Source organism: Sus scrofa, chromosome 16, assembly GCF_000003025.6.
Source record: "Sus scrofa isolate TJ Tabasco breed Duroc chromosome 16, Sscrofa11.1, whole genome shotgun sequence".
Lineage (NCBI taxonomy): Eukaryota > Metazoa > Chordata > Mammalia > Artiodactyla > Suidae > Sus > Sus scrofa.
The window spans coordinates 55,368,627-55,384,331 of NC_010458.4; the positions used below are offsets into that span (position 1 = coordinate 55,368,627).

The window sequence follows — 15,705 nt, forward strand, 5'->3', positions numbered from 1 at the left end:
CAGGTTTATTCCCAGGTATTTGATTTTTTGGGGGTGCCATTTTAAAACATACTGTATTTTTGTATTCCTTTTCTAATATTTTATTGTTAGTACGCAGAAATGCGACTGATTTCTGAATGTTAATCTTGGTCCTGGAGTTCTTGGTGATGGTGGGAGCTCATGTGCACCCAGAGCATGTGATGGCGCATCGGTGCCTGGTGGCCTCTCCTGAAGCTGGGTGGCTGCTAGGGATGGTGTCAGCGAAGGAGGCAGCAGTGGTTCACAGGACTGCTCCTATATACGAGGGCAACCTGGTAGTGGCTCCCTTGACCCCTTCCAGAGCCAGGCAGCAGCCACTCGCACACTTAGCCCTGGAACTGGTATAGGCAGTGTTCTGCCCCCTGAGAGCACCCACAGGGAACCAGGTGTTCGTGGTGGATCTTGCATCTTCCCTCCTGCACGCCCAAACAATGGTGCCTGGCCTCTATGCTGGTCTGGATTTCCTCAGCTTGCACCCTCAAGTGTGGTTGCCCTAGCCTCTCATCCCTTCTCGTCCTTGGTACTTATCTTTTTTTTTTTTTTTTTTTTTTTTTTTGGTCTTTTTGCTATTTCTTGGGCCGCTCCCGCGGCATATGGAGGTTCCCAGGCTAGGGGTCGAATCGGAGCTATAGCTGCTGGCCTACGCCAGAGCCACAGCAACACTGGATCCAAGCCACATCCACACTGCCTCTTGCTGCAATGTTGGATCCTTAACACTTTGAGCGAGGCCAGGGATAGAACTCACATCCTCAGGGAGAGTAGGTCAGGTCCTTAACCTACTGAGCCACCACAGAAACTCCTCTAGGAATTTTTCAATTTCATCTAGGTTGTCTAATTTTCTTGGCATCCAATCGTACATACTATCCTCTTACAATACTTTTATTCTGTAAATTTAGAATAGTCCCAATTTCATTCCTGATTTTAGTAATTTGAGCCTTTTCAACTAGCTATAAACATTTGTTAATTTTATTTATCTTTTCAAAGAACCAAATTTTAGTTTGATTTTCTCTATTGTTTTCCTACGCTCTCTTCATTCATCTTGACTCCAGTCTTTATTATATCCTTCCTTCTGCCTTCAAAATGTTAATTAGGGACATACAAATCAAAACTGAGATTCCACTTTGCACCCAATAGGATGGCTACTATAAAAAAAAATGAGTTCCTGTCATGGCTCAGTGGTTAACGAATCCGACTAGGGACCATGAGATTGTGGGTTTGATCCCTGGCCTTGCTCAGTGGGTTAAGGATCTGGTGTTGCCTTGAGCTGTGGTGTAGGTCACAGACGCAGCTCGAATCTCGAGTTGCTGTGGCTGTGGCTTAGGCCGGTAGCTACAGCTCTGATTCGACCCCTAGCCTAGGAACTTCCATATGCCATGGTAGTAGCCCAAGAAATAGCAAAAAGACCAAAAAAAAAAAAAAAAAAACCTCCGCAAAAAACAAAAAAATGAGTGTTGATAAGCATGGAGAAACTGGAACCCTTGTGTACTGTTCGTGGGAATGTAAATTGGTACACCTTCCATAGGAAACACGGCAATTCCTCAAAAAATTGAAAATGGTATTACCATTTGATCTGGCTATTCTGCCTCTGGGAATATACCTAAAAGAATTGAAAGCAGGGTCCTGCCGAAACCTGAACATTAATGATCATATTATTCACAATAGCTAAAACATGGTAGCAACCCAAATATCCATCAGCAGATAAATGGATCAGCCAGATATGGTATGTATGTATGTATACATACATATGTGTGAAATAGCTTGCAACTTGTAAAGTGTGGGCATTTCCCTGATGGCCTGATGGCTAGGATTCAGTGCTTTCACTGCTGTAGCTCCAGGTTCAATCCCTGATTTGGAACTGAAAGCCTACCTCAAGCCAAGTAAAGGAAAATGTGACACATGCTGCAACATGGATAAACCTCAAAGACATTACACTAAGTGAAATAAGCATCTCAAAAAGACATAAGTGCCTGGTTCCACTTATATGAAATACTTAGAGTGGTCTAATTCATAGGGTCAGAACGTAGAATGGTGGTGGTTGCAGGGGCTTGGGGGAAAGAAGGAATGGGGAATTTTTGATGAATGGGTAAAGAGTTTCCGTTTTACAAGATGAAAAGAGTTCTGGAGATGGAGGGTGGTGATAGTAGCATAACAATATGAACTTTATTAATCGTAGTTGATTTACAATGTATTAGTTTCAGGTGTACAGCAAAGTGAATCAGTTATATATATGCATATATGCATTCTTTTTTCCCATATGGGATTTTACAGAACATTGCATACATCTCCCTGTGCTACACAATACATCATTATTAGTTTTCTATTTATGTAAGATAGTGTGTGTGTGTTAATTGCCCTCTCCCACTTGATCCCTCCTCGCCAGTTTTACTTTTGGTAACCGTAAGTTTGATTTTCAAATCTGAGTTTGTTTCGGGTCATTTTTATTAGACTCCACATTAAGTGATATGGTGGTATTTGCCTTTCTCTTACTTCACTCAATATGATAATCTCTAGGTCCATCCATTTTGCTGCAGATGGCATTATTTCATTCTGTTATATGGATAGTATTCCTTTAAATATATGTGCCACATCTTTATTCATTCCTCTGTCAATGGAATTTAAGTTGCTTCCATGTCTTGGCTATTGTAAATAGGGTTGCAATGAACACTGGAGCACATCTATCTTTTTGAATTATGGTTTTCCCTGGATAGATGCCCAGGAGTGGGATTGCTCGATCATATGGTAATTCTATTTTTAGTGTTTTGTGAAACCTCTGTACTGTTTTCCATAGTGGTTGCACCAATTTACATTCCCACCAGCAGCGTAGGAGGATTCCCTTTTCTTCACACCCTCTCCAGCATTTGTAGTTTTTGATAATGGCCATTCTGACTAATGTGAGGTGGTACCTCATTATAGTTTTGATTTGTATTTCTCTAATAATGTTGTGATATTGAACATCTTTTTGTGTGCTTTTTGGCCGTTTGTCTTCTTTGAAGAAATGTCTATTTAGATCTGCTGACCATTTTTTGATTGGGTTGTCTTTTTGATATAATGCTGCATGAAATGTGTGTTTTTGAGATTAACCTCTGTTGCTTCATTTGCAAAGATTTTCTACTATTCTGTATGTTCTCATTTTTTAAAAAACGGTTTCCTTTGCAGTTTAATCAGGTTCCATTAGTTTTTGTTTCTATTTTCATTACTCTAGGAGATGGATCAAAAAAGATACTGCTGTGATTTATGTCAGAGTGTTCTGCCTATGTTTTCCTCTAGTTTTATAGTTATCTGGCCTTAAACCTAGGTCTTTAATCCATTTTGTTTTTGTGTGTGGTGTTAAGGAAATGTTCTAATTTCATTCTTGTATATGCAGCTGATCAGTTTTCCCAGCACCACTTATTAAAGAGATTGTCTTTGGAGTTCCTGTTGTGATTCGGCAGTAACAAACCCAACTAGTATCCATGAGGATGTGGGTTTGATCCCTGGCCTTGCTCAGTAGGTTAAGGATCTGGTGTTGCTATGAGCTGCAGTGTACATCGCAGACGTGGCTTGTGTTCCGACCCCTAACCTGGGAAATTCCATATACCTTGGGTGTGCTCCATCCACCCCCGAGACTTCTTTTCCATTGCATATTCTTGCCTCTGAATATATTTCATACCACTGAATTATGCCCTTAAAACGTTAAAAGTAAATCTTATGTTAAGCTTATTTATTTAGTGAAGCAAATATAGTGCTTATTAAGAGAAGAGAGAGAAGAAAGACAGTTGTGGACAAAGCATGGGTGGGCTCTGGGGGGTCGAGGGTGTGTCACTGGTGACAGAAAAACAGAGAAGACTGTTAAACATATTTTACAAGAAAATATTGGGAAAATGTTAAATAGGTTTTTCCTAAACATTCTGATGCCTTTCTAATCTCTTTTACTTTATATTTTTCAGTTATTTCCTTAGTAATTGCCCTGGGATAAGTAACACCTTAACTTATAACCTGCTTCAGAGTGATACCACTTCATAGCAACAGTGTACAAAGTCTTTGCTTCTGTATAGCTGTCTCCCAGTCCCTGTTGTTTCTGTGGTTGTCAATCCTATTATGGATCCCTTGCATTTGAGTAGCTTCTCTCTTGCTGCTTTCAAAGATTTTGTCTTAGACTTTTCAACAGTTTGATTATGCCTCAAAAAGGAACTCGGAGTTTATCCCACTTGGAGTTCACTGAGCTCCTTATATATGTGATGTTTTTTCATTCCATTTCATTGGGAATCTTCTAGCCATTATTTTTTCAGATATTTTCTGCTTCCTTCTCCCCTCTCCTCTGGGGCTCCCATTATACATTTGATGGTACACTACAAGTCTCAGGCTCTGTTCATTTTGTAAAAATTTTCATTCTAAGCATTAATATAATCCTTGCTCAGAGTGTATAATTTCATTTGGCCTATCTTTAAGTTCTTTCTTCTATCTGCTCAAATCTGCTGCTGGACCCCTCAAGCAAATCCTTTATTCCAGTTAATTGTATCTACCAACTCCAGAACTTCTACTTTCCTTTTTTTTTAGTAATTTTTTTTTTTTTTTTTTTGCTATTTATTGGACCGCTCCCGTGGCATATGGAGGTTCCCAGGCTAGGGGTTGAACTGGAGCTACAGCTGCCAGCCTACACCACAGCTCACAGCAACGCTGGATCGTTAACCCACTGAGCAAGGGCAGGGACTGAACCCGCAACCTCATGGTTCCTAGTTGCATTTGTTAACCACTACGCCTCAACGGGATCTCCTTTTTTAGTAATTTTTATCTCCTTATTGCTAGTGTCTATTTGGTTAGATATTTATTCTCAAGATTTCCTTTATTCTGTGGACATGTGCATAACTGTTTGTAAATGGCAGCTATTGTCAAAACTCATGTAGATCATTTCTAAGGCTCCTGTGAGCTTGGAAACCCTTGGGAACAGCATGGTACAATGCCATTAATGTTTATTAAGCATTTGCTTTTCCAGAATAAATGGCAATGAAGGTGTGTTCTTGGGGACTACAGTAGGGCTGGATAAATGGAAAGTATTTTTTTTTTCAAAAGCCTAGTTGTGAGAAATAACCACACGTTCTGTCAACAGTTGACAAATTTCTTTTACTTGTTTTTATATCCACATGATTGTAAAAAAGCAAACAATGCCAATGGCCACTTTGGTAAAAACACACAGTGTTTGAACCTAAGGAGGATTACATTCTTTGGACAGGCTTTATTCCCAGGATATCAAACCCCTTGGCCATGACAGCAGCTACTGCTTTGCACAGCAGCAAACGCCACATGTTCACCTTCAGTACTTCTCCTGAGAAGACAGAAAAAAAACCCCATAGTAGTTACTTTTTCCTTTTGCAAATCACTATTAAAGAATATTTACTTCTGGATTTTACTGAGAAGTGAATATTTAACCCATAGATATTCTGAGTCTTTGACTAGAATCACTTTTACCCTAAACTATGTTTTTAACGAATAGTGAAAGAGAACGCAAGGCCTGCATTGATTCGACTGTAATTTTTTTCTGTCTTTTTGCCTTTTCTAGGGCCGCTCCCAGGACATATGGAGGTTCCCAGGCTAGGGGTCTAATCAGAGCTGTAGCTGCTGGCCCACACCACAGCCACAGCACTTGGGATCTGAGCCGCGTCTGGGCTGTAGGTTAAGGCCAGGGATCCTTAAGTCACTGAGCAAGGCCAGGGATCGAACCCGCAACCTCATGGTTCCTAGTCGGATCCGTTAACCACTGAGCCATGACAGGAACGGCTCGGTTGTAATTTTATCTTTCTTTTAGAGTTGTTTGCTAGGCCTCATGTGGTCTGAATTAACTCTGAATTTTTTTTTTTTTTTTGGTCTTTTGTCTTTTTTCAGGGCCACACACATGGCATATGGAGGTTCCCATATGGGTCACACTGGAGTTACAGCTGCTGACCTACACCACAGCCACAGCAATGCCAGATCTGAGCTGCGCCTCCAACCTCCACCACAGCTCACAGGAACACTGGATCCTTAACCCACTGAGCGAGGCCAGGGATCAAACCCACAACCTCATGGTTCCTAGTTGGATTCATTTCCACTGTGCCATGATGGGAACTCCTAACTCTGAACTTAAATACCACAGTGGTGAAATTTTTTTTCCTAGTGAAGTTTTTTCTTAGGTGGGACTCTCAGAAATGCCCACTTTCCCTGTAACACATGAATTCAGTTTTATTCCATTAACTATGTAACATGATAGAGCAGAAAGCGGAAGAAGAGATACCATTTTTTTCTCCCAAGGGTAGCTTTCCCTATCAAGAACCATTCTGAGACCCTCAGTCACACTTCTTTTATTGACAATTGTTCTATTCCTAGGGGTCTTTCAATTGTTTCTCTTGGGAGCCTTAGGATCTCATCCCATGTGCCTGAAGGTGGGGAAAATAGTCTGGAAAAGGGAAGGATCCCATTTATGCTTTTATTAGCACTAGCTCAGTTCTGCCTGTTGAATAGCACATGGATTACTGTGTAACTGGTTGTGGGGAAATGGGGGGAGGGGTTCACAAGCAAAATGAATTGAAAACCACCTACAACCAATTCAAATAAATACCTTGTTGGTGTCCAATCCCCAATACGACTACTGGATGAGCCACTTACCAGTCTGTCGATCTTTTTCCACACAATAGCAGCTATCGTAGAATTCTGTGAAAGTAGTTGCCAGCTCATAGATATAATCACAGAGAGTGTGCAGAAATAAGTCATCTAAAATCTTCTGCAGAACCTCAGGGAACCGTAAGATGCACCGGCCTAGTTTCCATTCCTTCTCATGGTCCAAAATGATCTTGGTCTCTCGAGCAGCTTTCTGGAGCATCTCTTCATCAATATTGGCGAGACGGGCAATAGATCTGAAAAATCAGACAACAGGTAAGTAGTACATTCTTTTCCTTTGAAAACATGAAATAAGCAGTGACAGACAGAAACCATCATTATTTGATCCAAAATAAAACCATGTTGTACCCACCATTACCTGATTCTAGTGAAGGCATACAACAAGTAAGCAGCTGTATTTCCTCTATCATCCAGCATTTTGTCAAAGGAGAAGATATAGTCATTCAGGCGGTTATGGGAAAGATCAGCATATTTGATACAGCCGTAAGCAACAGACGTCTGAGCAGCCTTCAATTCCTCTGCGGTTAAGACCTTTTGGAAAAACAAACAAACACTTCCTAAGCAATTTTTTTTTTGGTCTTTTTGCCTTTCCTAGGGCCGCTCCCATGGCATATGGAGGTTCCCAGGCTAGGAGTCCAATCGGAGCTGTAGCCGCTGGCCTACACCAGAGCCACAGCAACTGAGATCCAAGCTGAATCTGCAACCTAAACCACAGCTCATGTCAACGCCAGATCCTTAACCCACTGAGCAAGGCCAGGGATTGAACCCGAAACCTCATGGCTCCTACTCAGATTCGTTAACCACTGCGCCACGACGGGAACTCCCTAAGTAATTTATTTATTTTTATTACTCAAATGAATTTATCATATCTGTAGTTGTATAATGATCATAACAGTCGGATTTCACAGGATTTCCATCCCACAGCTCAAGCATATCCCCTCACCCCCCAAACTGTCTCCTCTGGAGACCATAAGTTTTTCAATGTCTGTGAGTCAGCATCTGTTCTGCAAAGAAGTTCAGTCTGTCCTTTTTTCAGATTCCACATGTCAGTGAAAGCATTTGATGTTGGCCTAAGTAATTTTTTTAATACTAATGACTGCTTTGTCCTGCTGTCTCAGAGGCAAAAGATGGTGTCTGAAGCATGTAATGGTGCTCTTTAATCAGTAAATGTTAATACTGACACTGAGGTAGGAGAACACAGACCAATTTACAAAGAAAATAATGAAAATAAAACTCATCAGCGCTGCATAACAAAGACAAACTTGATTTGTAAATTACGATGTGTCAGCTTGAATACTTTTTCCCCAATGTATTCACCAGAAGTGAAACTGAAAGCACCAATTATTAGTTTATATCCATTTCATTCCATAAAGATCCTGAGGTAGCTTACAAGAAACAAATACAGTAAAACAAAAACAAAAAACTAGGGTCAGGTAATTAATTTCAATCCCAACAGGGTGTCAAGAGTTGGAAGGAAGAACTCACTGTTTTGCTAAATTTAGTCTTATATTTTAAAGCATTATTAGGCCACATGTAAGTAAGTAAGGATTTCTGTTCTGGACATGATGCAGTAGCTTGATGCAGACTAACCATTTCACCAAAAGCAACTATTTAAAAAGCTGAATCAATTATATGAAACAACTATTTGAAGTCACCAACAAGCATCGACACAAGGACAGGATTCAGATAACGAGGGAGCATGCTGCCAGCCAGAAAACTTAACAATGAAAACGACATTATCTGGAACTTTTATAATGTTTCATTTACAATATCAGATGGAATGACTAAAAACCAAGGAGGTGAGGTGGGGGGAGGGGGTGGAGGAGGAAACAAGTCAACCCGAAAAGGGCAACAACAACAACTTTAAGGTCAGGAATTGTTTAAAGAATACTTATTAAATACAAAGCGGATGAACAGTAGTAACTTTACTGATGGCCTTAATTAACAAGTCTACAAATAACAAACACTGGAGAGGGTGTGGAAAAAGGGAATCCCCTACCCTGCTGGTGGGAATGTAAACTGGTAAAAGCGCTTTTGAAAACAATATGCAGGTTCCTCAGAAAACTAAAACAGAACTTCCCTATGATCCATGATCCCACCCCTGGGTGTATATAGACAGCCAAAACTATAATTCATAAAAGCTACCCACACCCCTACAATCACGGCAGCACTATTCACAACAGCCAAGGCACGGAAACAACCTCAATGTCCAGTGACAGATGAATGGATAAAGAAGATATGGGACTGGGACAAGACGGTGAAGTAGAGGGATTTAAGCTCAGCTCCTCTCACAGAAACCCCAACCTTAACATCTAACTGTTGAACGACATCAATAAAACAGACTGGAAACTACCAAAAAAGACAGCCTAAACCCAAAGACACAGACGAAGCCACATCAAGATGGTAAGAGGGGCACTTCTGAGATATATGCAATCCCACACCTGCCGGGTGGGGGATGCACAGACTGGAAAATAACTATCACAGAGGCTCTCCCATAGGAGTGAGAGTTCCAAACACCATGTCAGGTGCCCCAGTCTAGGGGTCTGGCATTGGGAGGATCCCCCCCACCCCACCAGAGCATTTGGCATTGAAGGCCAGTGGGGCGTGGGTGCAGGAGCTCCACTTTTGGAGGGCAAACACAGGATTCCATATGCACCAGGTCCCAGGGCAAAGCACAAACTCCATAAGAATCTGGATCAGACCTGCCTGCAGGTTTTAGAGGGTCTCCTGGGAAAGCAGGGGGCACCTGTGGCTTGCAGTGGGCAGGACATTGGAGGCAGAGGTCTTGGGAATATTCATCTGTGTGAGCATCCCTTGAGACTGCCATTTTGGAAAAATCTGACACCACCCAACAGGACTGAGAAGTCCCAAGCAAAATAGGAACACAGCCCCACCCAAGAGGAAACAGGCTGCCAAGTCCTCCTAGGCACACAGAGACAAAGCCCCACCCATGAGAGGGATGACTCAGCTCCCCCTACAGTGGGCAGGCTCTGCTCCCTCCTATCAGGAAGTCTGCAACAAGCTCCTGTACCAACTTTACCCACATGAGGGAAGACACCAGAAGCAAGAGGCTACAACCATAGGGTTGTAGCCTTCAAAAAAGAGACCACACAAAAAGCTATACAAATGAAAAGGCAGAGAAATATACACCAGAAGGAACTAGACAACCCCCAGAAAAACAGCTAAGTGAACTGGTGATTAGGAGCCTCAATGAAAAAGACTTCAGAATAATGATAATAAAATGACCCAAGATCTTAGAAAAAAAAACTGGAGGCAAAGACTGATAATTTACAGGAAACACTAGCAAAGAAATTTAAAAAAACTTCATTAGAAGAAATCCATAGCAAAAGAAACTTAAAAAACCTCATTAGAAGAAACCAATAGCCGATTACAGTGAGGCAGAAGACAGGCGGAAATCACTGCGCAGAAAGGAATGATGAAAAAAGAATGAAAAGAAAGGAGCACAGTCCCAGAGACCTTTGGGACAACATTAAATGCACCATCATTCTCATTATAGATGTGCCAGGAGGAGGAGAAAGGGCCTGAGAAAATATTTGAAGAGCTAATAGCTGGAAACTTCCCTAACATGGGAAAGGAATCACTCGCTCAAATCCAGAGCGCACAATGAATGCCATATAAAATAAAGCCAAGGAGGAACACCCAGTGACATATATTAATGAAACTTACCAAAATTAAAGACAGAGAAAATACTGAAAGCAGCTAGGGAAAATCAGCAAATAACATACAAAGGAACCCCAATAAGGTTATCAATCGATTTTTCAGCAGAAACTGCAGGCCAGAAGGGAGTGGCATGATATACTTAAAAAGTGATGAAAGGAAAAAACCCTCCAACCAAGAATACTCTACCCAGTAAGGCTCTCATTCAGATTTGAAGGAGAAATCAAAAGCTTTTCAGACAAGCATAAGCTAAGAGAATTCAGCACCATTAAACCAGCTTTACAATACTAAGGGCACTTATACAGGTAGAAAAGAAAAGGCCACCAGAAACAAAGTACAAGTGAGAAGGTTCACTGGTAAAGGGAAACATATAGTAAAAGGTAGGAAATCATCCACATATAAATATAATATCAAAATCAGCAGTCGTGAGAAGAGGGTACAAATGCAGAATAGAGGAGATGCATTTGCAATTAAGAGACCAACAACGTAAAACAGTCTTGTATATACATAGATTCCTATATCAAAATCACAGACTTGTGGCCCTCCAAGGGGGAGGGAGTGGGAGGAACTGAGAGTTTGGGTTTAGTAGATGCAAACTATTACATTTAGAATGGATAAGCAATGAGGTCCTACTGTACTGCACAGGCAACTGTCCATATCCAATCTCTTGGGATTGACCGGGATGGAAGATAATATAAGGGAAATGTGTATATATATGTATGACTGGGCCATTTGGCTGTACAGGACAGACTGGCACAAAATCATAAATCAACTATACTTTAATAAAATTTTTTTTTTTAAAAAGGAAGGGGATAAAGATGTTTTCAGATAAACAAATGTGAACATAATTTGTCACCAGCTGCACTACCAAAAAAATATTAGAGGGAGATACTCAGATTGAAGGAAAATAACTCCAGATGGAAGCAAAAAATTGCAGGGAGGAATAAAGTTCACAGGAGAAGGTAACTATGTGGACAAATATAAACGGATAGTTTAAAATGCTGTACAAAATAACTGAACAGATGCTTCACAAGATATCTAAATAGCCAATAAGCAAAAGCAGTCAAAAGCATTTCATTAGTCATCAGAGGAACAGAGGGAGATACTAATACATGTTCACCAGAAAAGCTAAAAATAAAGATATGGGGCAACTGGAACAATCATACATTAGTGGTAGGAGTACACAATGGTCACAACTCTCTCCTTGGCAGTTTTTTAATGAAGTTAAGCATAAGCCTATCCTACAACCCAGCAATGCCATTCCTAGATATACATCCCAGAAATGTACCCATAAAAGGGCTTGAACAGCAAGGCTGCAGTTACTTCTCATTCATAACAGTCAACAAACAGAAAGATCTCTAATGCCCATCAACACAAGAATGGATAAACAAAATGTGTTATATTCACATAACATAATACTATCATCAAGCAATAAAGAGAAATACTACTGATACCCCTGGAAAAGAACATTAAGATTTCATTTATATAAAAATCCTTGAATAAATAAAAGTGACCTACAGCAACAGAAAACTTTCTGGGGTGACAGAAATGTAACTTGACTGGTTGATATTAGCAGGCATATATGTGTGTAAAATCTATCAAGCTTTCTTTACGTTACTGTATGCAAATTAACTTAAAAAAATACTAGCTCAAATGGCCAAATAAATGAAAAACTCAAAGCAGTGTTTGTTATCATGCAGACTGAACAAACTGATTAGGTGACTAAATTTTCCACTGTTCATGTGACTGTGCCACTTGAGCCTGACCAGAACTAAAAGGCAAAGCCATTCTGGAGATACCAACTGGGTATACCTGAAACCATCTACCAAAATAGAGGAAAAAAAGATATTTTACATTTCATCTTGCTAACAATGGAAAGGGAACAGGGGAGGCGAATGTAGCTTTTCCGCCTGCCTTCATGCTCACTGGATTACTGGTCATCTACCCAAACCAAAGAGGATGTGTATGTGCGTACTTAAAGGACCGTTTTTGTTTGTTTGGCACTTTCATTCTGTTCTGTGTCTCCTTCTGTAATTTTACTTTTTTTTTTTTTTTTTTTTTGCTGTGCCCATGGCATGCAGAAGTTTCTGGGCCAGGGGGTCAAACCCATGCCATAGCAGCAGTGACAATGCCAGATCCTTAACCTGCTGAGCCACTAGGGAACTCCTATTCTTCTGTTTACAGTAGTTATGTTCATTCCAAAATACCACTTGACTTGCTGGAAAGTAAAAGACCTAAGCCTTCTTGAATCTCAATCCCTGACCTCTATTATTCTCATTTTAAAACACTTTGTTCTTGTTCAATGTTTCACTTTGATATATTTCTTCCAAATTCCAAACAAATCCAACCACAGTCCTTTCTAAGGCCATGGAAGCCATTATGTTGCCTACTCAGTAGTCTCGGATGATAGGTGTTTCCTGCTAGACTACTCTACAAATGCTCCCAGAGAAAGGAGCTCAGCAGATATACATGCTAATATAGGCTGGGGACCTAGACTGCCTCAATCTTTAATATTCTCCCATCACTGGTTCACAGCAGTGACAGGTGAAGCACAGGTACTATGACTCATTAACAAAGGAGGAAAAGGCTATCTGGCCTTCTCTAATAGCCAGGAATTGTATTTTCACAATAAATACTCAACAATTCATAAAACTGTGCAAAAAAATCTAAGTACTATAAGCCTGTCATAACTGGACTGACTCAATAACTCTTCCTGGTTCTCTCAACAAAAACAAATGAAAAGTCATAACACAGGCATGGTATGCAAAATAGAAGTTGGGAGTCCCTGGGTTACCTTGTCTCTTTCCTTTTCCTTCAATTTGTCCATGGAGCGTTTTAGTCCTTCTTCCAGAAGGTCTATGAGGCGTACTGTTTCACCTGATCGTGTTTTAAACTTCTTCCTAATAAAAATGTAAAGGTCCCAATTAAAGAGATTTTGAAGCAGAACTTCCAACTTAGAAAAAATGAAAGCTTCATACTGCTTTATTTGACTGACAATCTGGGAGGATGCCAGAGGAAAGGGGGCACTTTCAAGTGTCCTTCCATCTATGAGCCTCAACTCAAAGCATATTCTACACTTCAGGCCCTTAATTACATTTTCTACCCCTTCACCTTCACAGTCCCTACAATGGAGAGAAAGAAAACACTAGTTAAGTGGTTCATTTTCTTGAACACAAAGTTTGGCTCAGCTGTTTTACCTTCTTGGACAATGATTAATTACACTTTTGCTTCTAGAATTGCTTGGAAAATAAGCAAATGCTTAAATCATAATTCTACCTGTTCAGCGGTAACCAACACTAGAAGCATGTCAGCATCAGCCTGAGAACTTTAAAAGTGGATGCCAGGGCTCTAGCCATACCCAGTGAGATCAGAATCTTGGTGGACGGGGCAAAATTGGCCTTAAACTATTAAAACAGTGGAAGTTTGCAGGACACCAAGTCTGTAAAGCCTTTTTCTTTAAGTTTAAAATCCTTCAATTGCGACAATGGTACAAAGGAAGCATGCTTTTCTGACACAAACTCTGCCGAAGTAATTGTGATACTTCTGTTAACATTATGTGATCAGAGTTGCCTTAGGATCATTTTGCCCTTTATTAATTACAAAATTAAAACTCCTTTATTATTCCAAAAATACATTAAGTTATACTTCATGGCTTTCCTTACGCCACCCCCTCAAGTGTCCAAAAACTGAGAAATCTATGTCTCTGAAATGACATCCATCATAAAGCTTAGCCAAAATGCTAAGGAAGCCTTCTTAATGTTACCGCTTTGCAGTAACTAGTCTTGTCCATTACTTCTTGCCTGTGTCTGCTTTAAATTTTTGTGTTTTTCTGGGCTGGTCTACTCCTCTGATCAGTGGTTCTGCTAAGAGGGATGCGTTATCTGAATACCAAACGAGCTTTTCAAAAAACAGATGCTTAGGAGTTCCCACTGTGGCCCAACAGGATCGGTGGCATCTCTAAAGCTCTGGGATGCAGGTTCAATCCCCAGCATGGCACAGTGGGTTAATGATCTGGTGTTGCTGCAGCTGTGGTGTAGGTTACAACTGTGGCTTGGATCTGATCCCTGGCCCAAGAACTCCATAGGCTGTGAAGTTACCCCATAAGTCAGTGACTCTCCCGGTAGGGCCTGGCTCCACAGAGAACTGCTCTGCTTTGGATGACAGGCTTCTTCACGAAGGAGCAGGACATGGTCTATGTTATATTCATATACACACCGGAGCACCCACGCAACAGCAGATGCTCAATAAGCAGGGAGATGATCAAATAAAATGTAATCATAAAAAGCCTTAAAAAGGGAGTTGCCATTGTGGCACAGCGGAAACAAATCCGACTAGTATCCACGAGGATGCGGGTTCGATCCCTGGCCTCACTCCGTGGGTCAGGGATCCAGCATTACCATGAGTTGTGGTGTAGGTCGCAGACGTGGCTCAGATCCCAAGCTGCTGTGGCTATGATGTAGGCCGGCAGCTGTAGATCCAATTTGACCCCTAGCCTGGGAACTTCCATATGCTGCAGGTGCGGCCCTAAAAAGCAAAAAAATAAAAATGAAAAAAAGCCTTAGAGGAGTTCCTGTTGTGGCGCAGTGGTTAATGAATCCGACTAGGAACCATGAGGTTGAGGGTTCGATCCTTGGCCTTGCTCAGTGGGTTAAGGATCTGGTGTTGCTGTGAACTGTGGTGTAGGTTGCAGGCACAGCTCAGATCCCGCGTTGCTGTGGCTCTGACATAGGTGGCAGTTACAGCTCCGATTCGACCCCTAGCCTGGGAACCTCCATATGCCGTGGGAAGTGGCCCTAGAAAAGGCAAAAAAAAAGCCTTAGAACCTTAGAAAAATTCACTAACATTAGATGGTAGAATATGAGCAATTTAATGTCAATATTTAAAGCTGCCCCTGGATAACTATCACTGATATTTTTCTTTATTAATGGTGTAGGACACCATAATTAAATGACACTGAGTGCAGAAATATAACACAACCAAAAAATGAAGAAAAAAAATCCCTTAGCCATTACATGATAAATGAATTAAATGTCAATATATAAACACTGGTGATAAATATCAGACATAAAAGCATATTTGCCAGTTTCCTCCCAAATGTAGGAATAACCACCTAAATGTTAGTCAAAAAACCCAACAGTTAAGAAACTAATGGAGTTCCTGTTGTGGTTCAGTGGGTTAAGAACCTGGCAGTGTCTGTGAGGATGCAGGTTTGATACCTGGCTTTGCTCAGTGGGTTAAGGATCTGGTGTTGAGTAGGTTGCAGATGCAGCTCCAATTCGACCCCTAGCCCAGGAACTTTCATGTGCTGCAGGGATGGCCATAAAAAGAAAAAAGGAAAAAAAAAGAAAGATACTATAAAGCAAGTCTTCGAGCTCCCTG

The 15,705-nt window shown here is 40.9% G+C and overlaps 1 protein-coding gene across 1 annotated transcript in view; it reads right to left on the minus strand.

Moving 5' to 3' along the window:
* Positions 5,113 to 15,705, minus strand: part of RARS (arginyl-tRNA synthetase) — a 38,338-nt gene continuing 27,745 nt past the window's right edge. The window contains exons 12-15 of the mRNA NM_001244260.1: positions 13,121 to 13,226; positions 7,007 to 7,179; positions 6,637 to 6,884; positions 5,113 to 5,320 (exon numbers count right to left, since the gene is read on the minus strand). Of these exons, the coding sequence (NP_001231189.1) occupies positions 5,211 to 5,320; positions 6,637 to 6,884; positions 7,007 to 7,179; positions 13,121 to 13,226 (637 nt within the window). The 3' untranslated portion in view covers positions 5,113 to 5,210. The remainder of the gene's footprint in view (positions 5,321 to 6,636; positions 6,885 to 7,006; positions 7,180 to 13,120; positions 13,227 to 15,705) is intronic.